The sequence below is a fragment of the Miniopterus schreibersii genome, assembly GCF_964146895.1.
Source record: "Miniopterus schreibersii genome assembly, chromosome: 9".
NCBI classification, from domain to species: domain Eukaryota; kingdom Metazoa; phylum Chordata; class Mammalia; order Chiroptera; family Miniopteridae; genus Miniopterus; species Miniopterus schreibersii.
Window position 1 is genome coordinate 57,677,104 of NC_138118.1, and position 19,929 is coordinate 57,697,032.

The following is a 19,929-nucleotide window of genomic DNA, read 5'->3' on the forward strand; positions in this document are numbered from 1 at the left end:
GTTAAAACATGGGTATGTCTTTTTATTTTTAAAAAATATATTTTTGAAGCAGTTTTAGGTTCACACCAAAATTGAGTGGAAAGTACAGAGAGTTCTCATATACTCCTTGCCCAACCCACTCCACCCACCCAAGCCTTTCCTACTGTCAGCATCTCTCACCAGAGTGGTATGTTTGTTACAATTGATGAACCTGCATTGGCACATCATTATTGTCCAAAGTTCATTGTTTACATTAGGGTTCGTGCTTGGTGTTATAAATTTCTTTTAAAAGATGTGGTTTTGCACTATTAGTATCGAGGGTTCAAGGTTTGTCCAGAGCTGCCAATGACAGTGTCTAGGTTAGGAATAAATACTTGAATAAATGACGGAACACATGCAGAACATTTTTTCTCTCTCCAGGTTGTGTGCCAGAAATCAAAATTGAAGACACAGTATTAGTAAAATAAATAATGATGATAGAGGAAGCTTCTATTTTTGAGTATTGTGCGTGAATGGTGATTGATGTAAAGGAGATAATTCTGTTTATTTCTGGTCTTACTAAGGGATGAAGAAGAATTTATTCCTAAATTATACTTGTGCTTTTAATATATAAAATGCTCATAAATTAATTTAGTAAGCTTTGGATTTGATTATTTGATAAGATGGGCTACTTGCATGGTTCAGTATTTTTTACATATTTCCTCATCTTTCGTGGTTCTTTTATTCTTATACAGAGAAGATATAAGACCACATCTACTTATTATTTAATTATAAGTGATGTTTTACAATATGCTCATGTCTTTTTACCCTGAAACTTCATTTTTTGTAATAATAATAGGGAGATATTCCTAAAGAAATATTTTTCAAAGCTCAATTATGCCCTTTGTGGTGTTATTTATAAAAGCTGAAATCTTAAACAATACAATTTTTTTCAGATTAGCAGTGTCACAATGAGTGATTAAGGGGGAGGAGTTGTCTCATTCCTGTTTTTAATCACAGGAAAGGAAGCTTGTAGGGGAAAGAATGGAATTTAAGAGGCAGAACCAGCTGTTCTTTGCTCAGATCTTGAAATTGCCAATATTGTTAGTTGGTTTTCTCTGGATTTTTGAGGCATAGATATTAAGGGGCCTTGTGTTGAAAATAATTGTCATCTGTCATCAGACTGAGATCTGGAGCTAGTACTGGTCTCATAGTCAAAGGAAGATAGGTCAAAGTTGAGGAAGACGTGCCAGATTACAGCAGACCCTTTTCTCATTCAAGGAATAGACTAAGCCCTGCCCAACATGGTCAGGAGGTCCCTAGATATGTATTTCCCACTGGGGACCTTAAATGAATGGCATTCAGTAAATTTATTGATTTGCTATTGTTTATTGGGCCTTGATCTAAGGGATGGGATTTGGAGGACAATGAATGGTTGCTGCTTGATTTTGAATATTTTTACTCACACTCCTCCAAATGTCCTAAATCCAACAGAGAGAGCAAATAAAACACACATAATCCACAAATTCAAGAGTATTAGGAAACAGCAATAAGCCTGTGGTTACAGAGAGTGGTGCAGGGGTGGCTTACAAAAAGGTTTCAGAGACTGTAAAAAAAGTAGAGAGACATGGAAGACTTAGACAAAGCGTGGAGAAAATCACTCCAGAAAGAGAAAGCTGGGACTTCATATAGTTCACAGAACTGTCTACAGGAATGGAGATCAAAAGTGAGAGGGACCAAAGCTGGCAGCCGTTGAAAAACATTGCTTCTGGGAGAGACTCAGTTACATAGAGAAAGGATGCTACCCTCATAAAGACATGACAGTGAAAGTAGAGAGGGAAAGAAAAGGGAGAAATTAAGGGCCCTATACAAACAAGAAAGAAGACACACTAAACCATCCCCTTTGATCCCACTAGCACCATCCATAAAAGCTGCATAGAAGAGGGAGAAACTGATTGAAAGGGTCCTCAAGCTAAGAGCCCAGGCCATTGAGTGAATAGTAATCAAACAAAGTGGCCCACATCGCTGCAACTGCTGTAAAGCATCAGAAAATGTAAATCAGTGTTTCTGCTGATAAAAATGCTTTTTAGAAAATCATCATGAAATTAAATTGTACACAACACTATAATCTAAGTTGTTTTAATTTAGGCACTTGTGTACGTGAAACAAAACCCACCTTAAACTGGAAATACAAATTCTTACAAGAGAAATGAACAAAAGTCAAAATGAAATGACATTAGAGTTAATAGAAGTCCTGGGAAATACAGAAGAAAAGACAAAATCAAATCAGAAATGACTAAATCACATGGTGTCCAAGAAAAAATAAATCCAAATGACAGGTGACCCAATTTATTAACATTTACATTCAATTTAAATGGTTTAACTATCAGTTAAAAGTTAGATATTGGCAGAATGGATTAAAAAAACACATAACCGAACAATATGCTGTCTATAAGAAATTCACTTCAAATGTAACAATATTGGTAGACCTAAAGCAAAAAGATGTAAAAACATACACAATGTAAACACTAATCAAACGCAAGCTGGAGTAGCTATATTAACATCAGACAGACTTCAGAGTAAAGAAAGTTACCAGGGACAAAGACATTATATTTTGATAAAGGGACCAATTCACAAAGAAAACATAGCAGTACTTGATGTATGTATGTATGTATAGTAAACAACAAAGCTTCAAAATACACAAAGCAAAAACTGGTAGAATTGATTTTTTATTTTTTTTATTTTTTAAATATACCTTTATTGATTTCAGAGAGAGGAAAGGAGAGGGAGAGAGCGAGAGATAGAAACATCAATGATGAGAGAGTCATTGATCGAGCCTGCAACCCTGGCCTGTGCCCTGACCGGGAATCGAACCCTGGATCCTAGGTCAACGCTCAACCGCTGAGCCACGCCCGGCCGGGCAAAAACTGGTAGAATTTAAATGAGAAATTGAAAAATTCCAAATTACAATTGGGGATGTCAACACTCCTCTCTTAGTCATTGATAGAAACTGTCAACCGGCAAGATCTAATTGTCATTTATAGAGCTCTCTAACCAACATCAGCAAAATATACAGGGTGGGGCAAAAATAGGTTTACAGTTGTTTGTTTGGAAAATAATACAATAATTAATAAATAATAATACAAGAATAAGCTCTGTGATTCGAATACTCACAACCGTAAACCTACTTTTGCCCAACTGTGTACATTACATATATTTAGCACATATACCAAGACAAACCAGATCCTGCCTCATAAAACAAACCTTAACAAATGTAAAGGAGTTGATATCACACCAAGTATACTCTCTGACTGTGATGGAATCTAACTAGAGATTAATAACAAATAACTGGGGGTAGGGGGTATGGTGGAGCTTCATCTAAACAAAAACCTAGTTCCTCTGCCTTTGATTCTGAATTGTCATTGGCTTGGAAAATCGGAAAATAGGTACATTTTATCTGACAATGTCCCAAAATGATAATGAAAGATATCAGTTGATTGTTACCCATGATCAATTGTCTCTCTGTCCACTTTATTTGCAGCCTCTCTGTTGAAAGGACTAAAGCATGCTAACATAGTGTTGCTTCATGATATCATCCACACCAAGGAGACGCTGACACTCGTGTTTGAATATGTGGTGAGTAAAATAAGAATTCAGATTTTAATGGACATGAGTAAAAATCTTATAGTATGATCATAGAGTTTGATTTTTAGGTTGCTATACTGAAATGAGTATTTTACCTGAATACATGAGACTTAATTTTGCATAATTTTGAATGATATACATCTTAAAGAAAAATCCTTAAAAATATTAATTTGAATTTTCATTAGGTATATATATCTATAACCTATTTGCTACTACAATACACTATAATTTTTAGGTTTATCAAATAGTATTAAACAGCATGATGGTGATCATTCCAGCAAAGGAAGTTCACAGACAATAAAAGTGGGTTTTATTGATGCAGGAGGAGATTTTTAACTTATTTTTTCAAAGGCATCCATATTTAGATTTTTTTTTTTTTTGGTGGAGCAGAGTCTGATACCTACAATTTAGACTTCATAGTTTTTCCCCTCACTTGGTATTTCAGCTATTAATTAAAACTTCCAATATGCATAATACAATGTAATGATCTTATTGTGTTGAGAGTATTACTGCTAGAAGACTTGGACTTGAACTCATAATTAATCTTTCTTCGTTTCTCTTAGAAAAACATATGGTATTTGTGTAGCACCACTTCAGCATTTAACTGTGGAATCATGAAATGTAACCATGATAATTAGCATCTCAATTTTCACAGATGGATCTGAGAACATGTAATTTATAAGATACAAATGACATTGGTGGAGACTTTTATTGAGAAGACTAGCTGTTGGTATTGTGAATGTATTAAGATCCCACTTGTAATTACCACACTGCTTTTTTAAAAATTTGAAATAGTTTTCAATTTTCCTTAAATATATATAATAGAATGAATATTTGCAACATTTTTATCTTGCTAATGTCTGCCTGTGTCTATTTGTCATATGAAAATTATTGTCTTATGACGAAGCCATTCATCTTGTCTATTTACATATAAATGATAGATACATTTGAATAATATGGTAATGTGGCTACAAGGACAGCTAGAGCTGAGCAGTTGAATATATTACATGCTACCAAGAATGGATGGAGATTCACACGTTAATGCAAATATCATTTCCTTTGTTTAATCGATGATGTTGGCATCAATAATGTATTCAGCTGGTTTAGAACTGGAATTTTTGTTTCATATTTTCCAGTATGTCTGGTTGCAGCATTTCAATTAAATCTAGTTTTTTTCTTAGTATGACTGACTTTTGTAATGTTTTGTGGAAAAGATATTTCAAAAATATACTTGTTCCCTCTCCCCAAATTGGATAATTAAATTCAAAAGAAGAAAAGCAGTTTGACCCACTAAAATTGGTAACAGTGATAAACTAACAAAAATAATGTTAAAATATGTCCTCTAAATCTTAAAAGAAAATTAAATATATTTGTGAGGCTAAAAATGTGCCTAATAGATCAGATGTCATTTGATGCTTTTCCTGTGGAAGTTGTCATATAAAAAAAAGAAATTCTCTGTCTTGCAATATTTGCTAACTGATGAAGACCAAGGTTTAAACAATCATTCCTTTTTGTGTGAGTGAAATTTCCTGTGGCTTCAGCTCTTGTGGATACATCCCAGGTCCTCTTAAATCAACCACATGGTGACGTGCACCTGCGCAGTACTCTCCTGACAGCATTTCACCCCTAACTTCTCTGTGGGAGGTGAGGCTTAGATGAACCTGTTCTCTTAGAGAACGAGGCGAGCTTGTATCCCTTATGGTTCCTGGCTGCCCTATCCTTGCCTCTTCAGTTCACTCTCCCTTATTTTCTTACTTTCCCATTGTTTCCAGGCCTTTCTCCTTTCTGACTGACCTTTTTTGGTCAGTCTTTTTTATTTATCTATCCTTTTGCTCCCTCTGGTGAAGCACTTTTTGCTGCTACAACTGAAGTTCATTTGTGTGGTTTTTGTTTATTTTAAGTACCATGTTTCAGTGAATCTCTGAAATCGGAGTTGGGAGGGAAGCTGGTAGAGAACAGCTCTGGGCTGTGGAAATATCTTACAAGAGTCTTTCCAGTTAGAGAGGGAAGGTTGAATTGCCCAGTGCAAAAATAACTTCCCTGAATATTTCCTAAAGTTTTTATTTTTGGACATTACTCTTTCATTGCTTGTTGTCTGTATATATGCTGATATCTTGAGGAAAATTAAGGTTATTACATACTTTAATGGATTAGTTTAATCTGATTGCTCTCAGTATCTAGCAGAAATAAATTCTACTCTTTTCTCACATGTTTTATAGCAATGGAAAGGCAATTGTAATTTCAAAGCATGAAATGCCTTGGGAATTAGCACAGATCTGGGTGAGAGACACAGAGTAGAAAATAAGACAGCACTGTGAGCGTGGGATAGTGGGTGACAGATCAGAAGGGGAAGTGAAAGAACGTTAAAGACAAGTATGACCACAGTACCAAAGACCAGCAACTAAAATTTACTGAGTTTTATGCCGAGCACCGTGCTTTACAGTTATTACTTTCAGTGTTCTCAGCAGCCTTATGGAATTATGAATAGCACCACTTTACAAAGGAAAAACCTAGGGATTAAAGAGATTAAGTGCTTCTCCAGGTATTGTAGCGTGTAGGATAGACTCAGACCCATCTTACTCTGAAGGCTAATTGCAATATTATACCTCCTGTTTATTTTTACAGCTTTCCTTAGGCTGAGCCTTTGGTAGAGAGGGAAAGGAAACTTTCTTCTTTCCTTCCACAGCACTCTTTGCACAACCTTCTGCACTTATGAAGATCTGGAGTGCTGTAAATCTTAAATACAGTTAAACTGCTTTATAACTTAAGTAAGCTTTATAGGCTAGCCATTTAAAATTTTATTTTAATTATGAAATGGTTAACTTTCCATGAAGCAAACTTTTAAGTTACAGTATTGTTCTGTGTATTTCACTGGCATCTACTTAATCTCACAAACATACACACACTCACGCACTCACACACACACACACACACACACACACACACAACCATGTTATAAAGCAAGCCCTAAAATTAGTATCAAACATTTTAATCTACAATTTCCTAAACTTAATGATATTGCCATATTTCAAAATTTTTCATATCAAAGTTATTTTCTTTAAAAAGCTGATATTGTAGTTTCACGTAATTAATAGTACCTGTTTTTTGAGGGAAGGGAATGAGTACCTTAAACAGTGTAAGAAAAATCAATATATCATACCCAATAAAACCCTAGACCTGAAGGGAAAGTAAAATAATTTAAGATTCATTAGATATTACTGGATTTTTTCTTTGGATTAGAATTAAGTATTCAAGGGTTTTTTGAGGTACCTGTGTAATTTGAGTTCCCCAAAGTGAAAGGTTCTTATTTAGGATAGTTGACACGTTGTGTAACATATTTGTTTCCTTTGCTGTAAAAGAGAACTCTAAGCCTAGCTGCTTTCTGTTCTTCTCACCAATGACATATTAGGTTACATAAAAGCCTTCTGAGGGCCAAAATAATGAAATAAGTGTTGAAAAGTTGGTGATGTGAAAGAATACTTGAGGAAATGACTTTGAAGGTCATTACTAAAGTGATTTAGTGGATAATAGGACATTGTTAATATCCCTTAAGTACTGTGAAGGGCTCCTAAAACATCTGAAATGTAGGTTCTTACCCATTTTCAAAGTGTGTAAATAGAATGACCTGCAAGCTGAAGGTTGGGGCACACTGGGAAATGTGCTTCCCGGACTGCTCACATCTCAGTCTTGTAACACATGGGCTCTGTGACGTGTGCTATTTGGATACTGCCTTCCTCCAGTTCCTAAATGGGAAGGAGCATGGTCAGCCAAGGTGGGGCTCGATTAGCTTGAAGAGGCATCTGGTTTCATAATGATCTAAATATTGTTATAGCTGTCTCTTTTCTGCATGGGCTTGAGACTTGGAGAAGAAATATAGAAAATAGTGAAAGTGCTAACACATTTTTTTTCCTACTTAAACAGAAAATTAAGCCTTTTAGTTTTTATTTGCTGCCAGAGACAAGTAAGTGCCACATTACCCTGTTTTACACCATGCTGAAAAATTTAAAACAGATTCCATAAGTGGAAATAAGAATATTAATAGTAAACATGATTATGTAAATATACATTACCATTAGCTAAAGGGTGTAACTCTTCTGTTCTATTTTAAATTAAATGAGAGCAAAGTATGTGTAAAAGACTTTTCATTACACACTTAATAATTATGTATAAGAAGAAAAGCAGCAAACTTATAGCTAATCATGATATTCATTGGAGCAATCATTTTATTTCTTCTTCTGTGCTGTAAACTCATGAAATATTCCAAACTAATGTGCAACATTATGTCAAACAAAAATCTGTATTCCACATGAAAGAAAACTGTCACTGGAAATCATATAAAGTGATTTATGTGTTACCAAAAAAATCACATAATTTACTTTTTATATTGCTTTACATGCTACAAAGCACTTTCTCATAAATATTGTTCTGTTAGAGTCCCTTTTAGCCCTTTGAAGTATAGAAGGCATGTAATACTGTTATCCAGGTTTTTATTGATGAGGAAAATAATGCTTAGAGAGAATTCAAAACAGATTTACTAAAATCACTCAGATAAGCTAATGACAAAGGGAAGCCTTATGGCCAAGTCGTTGCATTTCAGCCTGCGGCCTGCTGGGGTTAACCAGCGGCGTAGTTTGATGTGATGGTCTGAGGTATCTGTGATGTTAGGATCTGGAACTCTCAGCAGATTCTCTCTTGTCACCCTGTCACACAATCTACCTAATTGTTTGGCTTCTCTGCCTCATACATCTTGATTTCTAAATCTATAAAGAATGCTTTCATTTGCATGATTTCATGGCACATCTGTTCTCAAAAACTGTAGCTCTCCATCAGTATTCTGGTTTCCAGATTAAACTGTCCTGGTACAATTCAGCATTTTCCTGCTTTTCTGTGAGAAAAAATACATGTGCTCATGTCCATGCACATACAAACTAAGTGGGGGTGATGAGGGAAGGCCTCGCTGAAAAAGTGAGAGGTATTTAGGTAAAAGTCTGAAGGAGGTGAAGGAGGAGACATCTAATCTAGGCAAGAGCCTCCCATGGAGTGGCTGCGTGGGGAGCAGCAGGGCGCCTGCGGCTGGAATGGAGCAGCCGAGGATGAGACAAAGCCCAAGATGCTGTGGGGCCTGGATTGTGTCAGGCCTTGTAAGGTTTTGTTTTAATGAATTTTGCTCAGAAATGAGATGGGAAGCCACCGAAGGGAGTTGAGCAGAGAAATGATCTGATCCAATTTATGTTATCATTGGATCTCTCTAGCCGCTTTCTTCGGAATAGACTGGAGGTGGGCAAGTTCTGAGACAGGGAGACCCGTCAGGAGGCTATTGCTGTTCGCTAAGCATGAGATGATGTCAGCAGTGGAGATGATGAGAAGTGGTTGGATTATGGATATATTTTCAAGGTTGAGTGATAACATTAGATGCGGGATTTGAGAGATGAAGAGGAGTCAAGGGTGTTGCCAAGGAGTTTGGCTTGAGCCACTACGATCATGGAGCTGCTGTGAGGAGAGGCGGGCAGACCGCAGGAGGAGCAGCATGGGCAAAATTCCATGCAAGTTTTAAGTAGGTTAAGTTTGAGAGCCTGTTACATATGCAAGTGGAGATGTCACAAAGTGGTTGGATACATGAGTCTGGAATTTAGCAGAGGGATGCAAATAGAGATTTAGAAGTTGTCTGGGTTATAGATGTTATTTAATAAGGAGTCTGGATGAGATCACCAAGTATGGTAATTGTTACATTGGTGGCGCTAAATGAACCATGCCTTTGGATACTCACACTCTTAGGTAGGCCCTGCCCCTTAATCTACCAGGGTTTGTGACTTACTCTAACCAATAATGCGACATGGTGAAAGTGACATCCTGCCAGTTGTGGTCCTGACAGCCTCTGTTTTGCACTACTAAGCGTCCTGACCAGCTGCGTTAGAAATCCAGTAGTCCTCCTGGAGAGACCATGTGGAGAGGGAGAGACGCTAGACTACATGGAGAACCCAGAAGACAGTGTGAAGGTAGGCCCTAGACGTAGGACCCCAGCCAACCTAGCTAAGTGCGAGACATGTGACTGAACAAGCTATCAGGACTAGGGGTAGAGGGGAAGCATTCCAGGCTCACAGGTATCATATGGAGCCAACATGAGTTGTCCCAGCTATGCCTTTTCTGAATTTGCAACCCAAGGGTCATGAGAAATATAATAGTAATAGCTGTTGTTTTAAGCCACCAAGTTTTGGGTTGGTTTGTTATGTAGCAGCCAGTAGCCAAAACACCATATAAGTGGATGAACACAGAAATGGAAGAGTTTCATGGACTAAACACTGGGGCACTTCAGTATCAAGGGTCAAAGTGATGAGAAACAACCAACGAAGGAAACTGAAGAGGAAACACCAGCAAGATAGATTATTTGTGAACTCAGATGAAACCGTTTCAGCTGAGACTCTGAGCTGTATGGACTTGGGTCTCACAGAAGCAGGGGCTGCCTCTCCAGGGCCCAGTAGAGTGTCTGGCATAAAGTCGGTGGTTAGAAAATACTTTTCATGTGAATGAATGAGTGACATTTGAAGCAGGACGAGCGTGAGACTGTAATAGTTCTACTACTTAAAGCAAACAACCAATGAAAGCATAACTACTTAATTCATAGTTTTGATTTTTTTCTTTATTTTTCTGTTCATCTGTATTCCATCTTTAGTTTCTATGTATAGTCTTTATTTTTTCTTTCAAGACAAATATTCTTTCAAGCAGAAGATTTAGAACAAATGTGACTTCGTAGCAGCTACAGGAGGCCGTAGACAAAGCCACCTCGTTGAGTCACAGGAATTAGTGTCTGGCCACTCTGAATAAATGTACCAATCAGAGTTCTCTATTGCAAGCAAAAGAGATTCTCTTTGGCTGAATTAATCAGAAAAGTTTATTGAGAGGATAGCACGTGGCTGACAGACCTGCTGGGAAGACTTTAAAAATGCACAGGAACAGTGCGAGGCTGGAGAGCCAAAATCATGTGGTGTAACTGCGCGCTGAGCTCCTGCTGCTGCCAGGAGTGTGAGCTCAGACAGTGCCTCTTACTTCGCTGGCCTGGCTGCCCTGGGTGACGGGATGTTATTACCTCTGTTGATGATGTCAAAATGGCATCTGCATTCTCCATGCTTCTTTGGGTCTTTAGCTCCTAATGTTAAGTGAGGGTTGGCTGTGTTTGGTTTGCTGACACTAAGTCACATGCCCATGTTTTGACTGCACAGGCCCCTGAGAAAGTGTCTGACCTTTTGGTTTTTGTAAAGGCAGGTTGGTGTTGCCTCCCACCCAAACTCATAAAGCAGGGGATTTTCCCAGCATGAGGAATACATTCAGATACAGGACACACTTCCCTCCGGTGTCTGCTCTTCCCAACCCCCTCCCCCCAAAACAACACACCTCATAAACATCCATAAGAATAAATTCATTATGTAGCCCCAGGTAAATTGCATCTAGAATGTGAAAAGAATTGTGGATGGTATAGTCGTAGAACCATTGTTTATAATCTTTGAGATATCATCAAGAATGAAGGTGAGCAAAAGTAATGCTGATTTTTAAAGGGTGGCAGGGAACAAACCTCTGAATCTATTAACATAAAAGCTTACTATAGAACATTAGTGAAATTCAGAAATAGATTTTTAGACAATAAAGTCTAATAATCTTTGTTCCCTTCTAGTAAGAAACAGTGGTATTTCTTGATGTCAGCAAAGCTTATGATAGGGACTCTCATGAGATCCTTATAAATAGAATAGAATTTAAATGCACTTGTTCAAGATTATTATTCTTTCGGTTTATTGCTGGTTGAACAGTTTTCCCCAAACTCTATTGATTAATGAATTGAGAAAAGTCTATCAGGGTATGCTGTAGGGCACTGTCCTTGACCTTATGCTATTTGATATTATTATTAATAACTCAGATAAAGACATGGTGATGATGTTCTTGACCCACTTGTGTATGTGTGATAGCTGGGAGTCATAATTAACACTTGGAGTGATGGAGTCAGGGGTCAAAAAAGAATCTGACGAAATGATGAACTCAACCTACAAGGTGCATTGCTCTGGGGATAAGTAAAATGGTCTGTTTGTATTTTTTTGTTTTGTTTTGTTTTTTAAAGCAGCTCAACCTAATACAGAAAAACAGGGTGGAGGAAAGTTAACTTAAAAACAATTCATTTGAAAAAGACTGTAATTTCTTTGGCTCAAAGAACTGCAGCAGACAGGAGTGTGCACCAAGGAGGGCCAATGCAGAAGCAAGAGGCCTGTGAACCGCATATAACAGCGACTTTCAACCGCTGTGCGGCAGGAATTTTTAAAACCTGCACTGCCTGACTGTTTAGTCAGGGACACTTCAAGGCACTGAATTTAATTTACAACACAAAATATCTGACACTGACCTCTTTCCCCTTAAATTGACAAATAAATAAATGACAACAGCCAACATAACAATAGCCATTTAGTGTGAGTGAATCAAAATTATACTTTTTTTTGGTTAGATTGGCAAAAAGTGTTTTTTGGTGTGCCGCGGAATTTTAGTAATTAATGTATGTGTGCCATGAGATGAAAAAGGTTGAAAATCACTAGTGTATAACATGAAACCAGTAAGTGCAAGAAACTTATTCAAGAGAATTAAAGACATACTGGAGAGCAGAGAAAAGGTAACATATCTATTCCAGACAGAAAAAGAAAACCAAGTGTGAGGGTTCTTGGGAGGCTAGTTTGGGCTTAATCCTGGGTAGAATGGTCAGATGTTTTGTGTTGTAAATTAAATTCAGTGCCTTGAAGAGCAGTGAGCACCATGTTACTAAAAGCATTCAGAAATACTGGAGGGAGAGTTCCTAACCTCTACTCTATGCAGGCGGCTGAAATATGTAATTTAGCTATGCTACTTCATGCAGTCATGACTGAAACCATGAAGCAGGTATAGGTTCCCTTCATTTTGCAGATGAGGAAATTCAGGAAATGATGTCAAATACAGTTGACTCTTGAACAAGGTGGGTTTGAACTGCATGGGTCCACTTATATGCAATTTTTTCAGTAAAAACGTATAGTATTGTAAATATATTTGCCTTAGGCTTTTTAAAATAACATTTTCTTTTCTCTAGCTTACTTTGTTGTAAGAATACAAGATATAACACATATGACACAAAACACATATTAATCGACAGTTGTCAGTAAGGCTTTCTGTCAACAGTAGGCTGTTAGCAGTTAAGTTTTTGGAGAGTCAAAGTTGTACACAGAATTTCAGCTGTGCAGGGGATCGGCACCCCTAAGCCCCGTGTTGTTCAAGGGTCTACTGTACTCCATGCACGCCTTTTGCAGTGGGTGCATGATATTTCCAGTGTCGAGTGGGAATCCAGGTAACTCCCAGTGTACATCGCAAAAGACTGCCCAAGTGTTTGCAACTGTTATGTAAACTCATCCCACTTGGAATAAGTTTTAGAAGCAGAAAAATGAGTTATGTTCGTTCACTTAATAATTCATTTGTTCATTCATTTTTTTCCTCCAGCATATAGGGGCTATTGTCACTGTGCCAGGGATTATCCTTAAACTCTAAAGGTACAAATATATTGCCCTTGTACTTATTTATTTATTTTTTAAAAATATATCTTTATTGATTTCAGAAAGAGGAAAGGAGAGGGAGAGAGAGAGATAGAAACATCAATGATGAGAGAGTCATTGATCGGCTGCAGCCCGCAGCCCGGGCATGTGCCCTGACCGGGAACCGAACCCTGATCGCCTGGATCCTAGGTCCATGCTCAACCGCTGAGCCACGCCCGGCTGGGCTGCCCTTGTACTTAAACAGGTTGAAATCCTGTGGACGACTGCAGACTTAGACTAGATGATCTCTGCGTGCCACTTAGGTTATAAATTACTGTCACAGATCTTCACGTGTCATGGGACTACAACATATTTGTGTTGTAACACAAATATGAAAACAATAGGAAAACTGGATTTGACTCATGGACTTTTCTTTCTAGAAGAATTTCAAAGATGTTGTAGTGTTATATATGGAGAAGTAGTTATACAGTGTAATACTGTGATTCTGTATTTTGAAGGGATGGGTTGTCATTCAGAACCGAGCACCAAATGTGAACAGATGTAAACATTGTGGATGATTGACTGTGCAGGCCGCGTAAGATAGAAGAAGTCTGAACCGTAAGGAGAAACTAAAGAAATGAAAAGGAAACGAGCTAGCTTTCAATCACTGCTCTGTTCTTCACTTCTCATTTTCTCTAATTGGTAGGATAAAGTCAATTATCTTCTTTCTGTCCTTTCCCTAATGGCTTCTCCTCATCGCATGAGGAATCATGGTCTCTTTCAGTCATTTTCAACTGTGTGTGTTCACTATCATGTTGGATGAGATTTTAGTTTTTTTCCTCTTTAATCATAGCTATCTTCTCTGTTTTAGTTTTATTTCTTATGGTCGCCATCCTTATTAGGAAGTTCTAATCATAGTTCGATATTTGAATTCACATTTGTGATAGAAGCATGTCAGCTCTCTAACTGTTGCTATAGTTATAGTAAATGTCGGATCACCCACAAAAACACAGTTACGACAATGTTCCACTATAGATGATTTTTTTTTTTTTTTTTTTTATGAGAATACACTCTTTCTTTATGGACTTTAAAATTTTTAAATTTTTTTTCTTTAATTTAGAATTGTATTATTTAAACTTATAGGCATTTAATAGGGGAGCTGTGATATGTGTTATTTGCAGAGAATAGATAAAAAAAAGGCTATCGATAGAGGGAAATCATAGGGAACATAAGAATAGTAATAAAAAGAGAATTCCTTTAGAAAGAAAAGAATGCATTTCACATATGAATTAGTTGGGGGGTTTTTCTGATAGGAGTTATCTCCACATTTCTCAAGTTAAGAAAACAGTCTTTTAAAAACTGTGCATGTGCCCAGCCCTGTGTGGCTCAGTGGCTGAGCATCGACCTAGGATCCAGGAGATCGAGGTTCAGTTCCCAGTCAGGGCACATGCCCGGGTTGCGGGCTTGATCCCAGTCGGGGGCGTGCAGGAGGCAGCCGATCCATTACGACTCTCTCATCATTGATGTTTCTATCTCTCTCTCTCTCTTTCCCTTCCTCTCTCTGAAATCAGTAAAGATATATTTAAAAATAAAAAATAAAATAAAAACTGTGCATGTTTCAGGGGGCAGGTGGAGATAGGAGAGTGATGGTATTAAATGTAGTAAGACTGACAATAATGATAAGTGGGGAGAAATCACAGAAATGGACCAGCTAAGGTACTAAAGTTACCGCCTGATGAAAGTGATCAATACTTCCAATTACCTTTACATTATGTTTGACTAGGCCACTAAGTAATTGGAGAAAAAAATCATTAGCAAATTTATCTCTAAGTGAGAAAATTTCCATTATTATATATCATGCAAAATGGGGTGTCTGCAACTTCACCAATTTTCAGAATCAGTAATTTGATATATGAATATCCTTATAATGACCACTTAGGATTTTCTTTTATATAATAATTATTATTTCTTATATTTCAAGAATACTTAGTTACCATGCTATAGTTTAATATGCATTTTGTGCTTTGGTAAAGGTATATTAAACCCACTTGAGGTTTAAATCATTGATTTTTATTGCTGATTTTGTGTAGGTTATGCAGCACATGAAGATAGATTCAGTTAGTTCTGTGGTTATGAAGAACAACAGTTTTTAAACTTTCAACTCTTTTAGCTAATTCTTTAGGATTTTCCTCTAGATATCTAGTAAGACTTTCTTTTATTTAGACAGTTCTTGGTCATTCACCTTTTGGCATCATTCATCTTTTGGCATCATTCATTTGGCCGGCATTTTCCTACAGTGAAAAATGGGGAATTTAATGGACTGTTTTTCCATTCTTCTACTTTCAAACTAGGGAACCCATCCTATCCTGTCATCCTTTGAACCTCCCATCCTCTCTATATCAGTATATTATAATTTTGATTAAATCAGAAATTCAGTATTTGCACTATTATGTGGATATAACTCTTGTTTGTAGCTGAGGTCTGTTGTATATTGTGATTACTTTCCCCCTTCAGTTCAACTTTTGGTTTCCCTGAAATTATTAACAATTTCCCATTTTTTAATTTCTGTTAGTAATTCAAGGCCTCCCCAAGCCTCTGCCTGGTTCATCTCCCTTCACTGACTTCCTGGGATGTCCTCCCCCCCCCTTTCGTGGGCTGGGGCTCTTTTATCTCTCCATCTCAAGATGTTTTGTTTTGGGGGGAACTGAGTTTCTACAGGTTTCAGGGAAAGAGTGTGCAGATTATTTTTTTGAGAAATTGCATTCCTGAAAATATCTTTCTTCTCTACTCATGCTTGATTGACATTTTGGCTAGTTATAGAACTCTTGGTTAGAAACAATTCCATTAGAATTTCAATGGCATCACTCCAGTGTTGTCTAGTTTCTACTGTTTCTGCTAAAATACTCCTATTCCACTGTTCTGAAATTTTAGGATGAAGCAAGAAATAGATCAACTTGCAACTTTATTTTCATTGGGTGAACCTTTTTAATCTGGAAACCCATGTCTTTCTATCCTTCTTAAAAAATATAACCGTTTTATTGAGAAATAATTCACAAAGCAAAATTTACTCTTTTAAAGTATATAATTAAATGGGTTTTAGTATATTCACAGTTTTGGGACCATCACTACTACCAAAATTTTAGAAAATTTCTTTATCCTTAACAGAAGCCCCATACTGTTAGCAGTCACTTCAAATTATCTAATCCTTAGCAACCACTTAGCAACCACTAAATCTACTTTATGTCTCTAGGTTTGCCTGGACATTTCATATAAATGGAATCATTAGTATGTGACTTTTCTGATAGGCTTCTTTCACTTAGCATAATGTTTTTGAAGTTTATCCATGTTGTAGCATAGACTTTATTCTTTCCCATGGTATGTATATACCATGTTTGTTTAACCATTCATCAGTTGATGTACATTTGGGTTGTTTTCACCTTTTGGCTATTGCAAGTAGTGCTGCAGTGAACATTTGTGTACAAGCATTTGTTTGAGTACCTGTTTTCAGTTCTTTTGCGTATACATACACCCAGGAGTAGAAGTGCTGAGTCATTATATAACTCTGTGTTTAAGTTTTTGAGGGACTGTCAGTCTGCTTTCTAAAGTGTATGGCCCTAGCTGGTTTGGCTCAGTAGTTAGAGTCTTGGCCCTCGGACTGAAGGGTCTCGGGTTCGATTCCAGTCAAGGGCACATTCCTCATTTGCAGGCTCGATCCCTGGCTCTGGTTGGTGCGATCGCAGGAGGCTACCAATCGATGTGTCTCTTTCACATTGATGTTTCTCTCTCTACCCCCACTCCACTCTCTCTTTCTCTCACCCTTCCACTCTCTCTGAAAAACAATGGAAAAAAAAATCCTTGGGTGAAGATAAAAAAATAAACAAAAATAAACTATATGCACCATTTTACAATCTAACCAGCAGTTTGTGGGGTTTCAGTTTCTCCACACCCTTGCCAATACTTGTTATTGGCTGTCTTTTTTATTACAGTGGGTATTTAGTGGTTTCTCATTGTCATTTGTTTTGAATTTTCCCTCATGACTAATGATGTAGAACATCTTTAATGTGCATGTTCTGTTCCAAAAATTGTCTTAAATTATTTTGTTATGATTGCCTTCCTTCATTATTTCTTTTCTCTTTGGATCTTTTATTATGTAAAAGTTCAACTTCCTGGATTACTCTTCTAATTTTCTTGTGTTTTGTCTCTTATTTTCTAATTATTTTTTGCTTTAGCTCAATGGTAAGGGACATTTTCTCAACTTTGTGTTTTATCTATTTTATTGAAGTTTTTAAGTTTTATTATTAATTCCAAGATACTCTTTTGTTCTCAAAATATTTCATTATTACTTTATTTTTAATCCTCCCTTGAGTACATGTTTTTATTGATTTTAGAAAGAGAGAAAGGGAGAGAAAGAGACAGAGACATTGATGTGAGAGAGAAACATCAATCAGTTGCCTCTGGTATGTACCCTGACTGGGGATCAAACCCGAAACCCAGGCATGTACCCTGACTGGGAATTGAACCCACAACCTTTTGGTGTATGGGATTACCTTCCAACCAACTGAGGCACACCAGCCAGCACTCAAAATATTCCATTTTATAATATCCTTTTCTTGTTTCAAGGTTGCAATACGTTTTCTTACCTCACTGGAAATATTAATAATAATCTCTTTGAAGCTGTTCTAACAATATTTTATTTGTTTCAACCAAGTTAATTTTTTTCCTTTCAGTTTGCTTTGGTCTCTGACTTTAATATTATAGCCTTTGGTTTTTGATAGCTGTGGTTCTTGGCTGTCTAATCATACTTGAAAGTGGTACAGTTACAGCCTGATTGGTAACTCCACATGTGTGGATGGCTGGTTCACCATGAATTTCACCATGGACCCTGACTAAGCCATTTTGTTGGGAAACCCTTGATATCGGTGCCCATCTGCTGCAGTGTGTGAGATCCTTAGTGAAGGTTCTCCTAAACCCCCACCTGGAGGCAGAAGCCTAGCTGCCAGTCTTTGGAAGTAGAATGGGGGATAGGATCCCACACTGCCCCCCTGTTTTAGGATAGTAATCCTTATTCCTGACTAGTTGCGTTTTCTAGTATAGACACTCTCTGTTTTATACTCTCTGGGGTTGGAGAGGCAATTGTCTATGTAAGCAGACCGGGAAGGGATCTAAGGATTAAATAGCTACAGAAAAGCCTTTCAAACAAGCTTTCATATTTTAAACCTCCACAGGTAGACCTTATATTCATTCTCACATCCTGGTGCCACCAACCCACAGGCCTTTTTGGTTGTTCCATTGTGCATATAGGGCCCTGTCTAGCTAGGCTTTCCCCTCTGCCAAGTTAATAACCCATTTGTGTGTTTTGTGTGTGTTTTGTGATGCTAAACTTGCTATCTGTTTTGGAAGTTCTAAATTTTGGTGAGTGGGGATTAAAGAGAGTAGAAAGTAGGTGCATATGTTCAGTTTGCCATACTTGACGTGGAACCTCAACCATTCTTTTTTTTTTTTTTTAAATGTTTTTTGTTTTTTTAAAAATATATCTTTATTGATTTCAGAAAGGGGAAAGGAGAGGGGGAGAGAGAGACAGAAACACCAATGACGAGAGAGTCATTGATCGGCTGCAGCCCGCAACCCGGGCATGTGCCCTGACCGGGAATCGAACCCTGATCGCCTGGATCCTAGGTCGACGCTTAACCGCTGAGCCACGCCCGGCCGGGCTCAACCATTCTTAATAAGTTTAAATATGAGCAAATGCTTGAGCTTGTCATTGTGTATGCCACTATGGAATGAAATATTTTTTTCACATTAGAGGTTGTGAAGCACATAAATCTTTGATATTTATCAATTGTCAGAATTTATCAAATGGGACAAGGCTATTGGAACTGAAGATGTTTGAATTAACTGCTATTAGATTATGGTTCCATTGGTAAAATTTTAGGCACACCAGCAGTGTCTAAAATGTGAGGGTGCTTTCATTAGAGTGTCCTGCCTTGATGTAAAATATTTATGCTTGTTATGGTCTTTTAGTTGTTTTTCTGTTATAATTTGTTATAATTGTGGGATGATGATACACTTATAAAGGCATACTCACACATTCGATAGCATTTTAAGGCCAACAAGAACATTTTTACAATTATGGGTGTGTGTAAGGAAATAAACAATGCCGAAGAGTTCTGATTTTAAAACCTAATTATTAAGAATGTATAAATTGCTCATTTTGCAGGTTCATTGTGTTTTTGATTAGAAAACTCTTTTTAGAAAACAAACTTTAGTGTTTTACGTTAGCATACAACTTCAAGTGAGTATTTGCTCCTTTCTCACTGGCAGATACAAGTCCAGTTACAAATCCCCAACAGATGCTCATGCCTCATTTCCATTTTATAATTTAGGAACGGAAAAACTAATTTGTCATGGCAGTTATTTGCTAAGTAAGAATTTTCCATCTTCTGGTTTCCCCCTTTTTTCTTGAATATGTGATCTTCGTTTTAAAGCCTTGGATCTCAGTGATTAGCTTTCATTTCGGTCATCGTCAGGAACATTTGGAAGATAGAACTGGCTCTCTTTTTCCCTCCTTCCATTTCTCTACCCTTTTTGCTTGAATAAGGAAGTTAGAAACAGCAAAGAAAGACAAAATGTTGAGTATCTTAGCTAGAATCTAGGGAAATATATTAAGGAAAGAGCTCTTCTAACAAGACAGAAAGTCGTCAATACCAGGGGGAAGGGGAAGCAGAGAGATGATTACTAGCAAAGTGTCTATTAGAAGAAAAGAAAGGGCTAAGGATTTTTAATGTTACCAGATTTCACC

General features: G+C 37.2%; 1 protein-coding gene across 3 annotated transcripts in view; it reads left to right on the forward strand.

Annotated features, from left to right (window-relative positions):
- Positions 1-19,929, forward strand: part of CDK14 (cyclin dependent kinase 14) — a 496,475-nt gene that overhangs the window by 211,970 nt on the left and 264,576 nt on the right. For all 3 annotated transcript variants that reach the window (XM_081147672.1, XM_081147670.1, XM_081147671.1), the window contains one exon: positions 3,500-3,594. In XM_081147672.1, the coding sequence (XP_081003798.1) occupies positions 3,500-3,594 (95 nt within the window). The remainder of the gene's footprint in view (positions 1-3,499; positions 3,595-19,929) is intronic.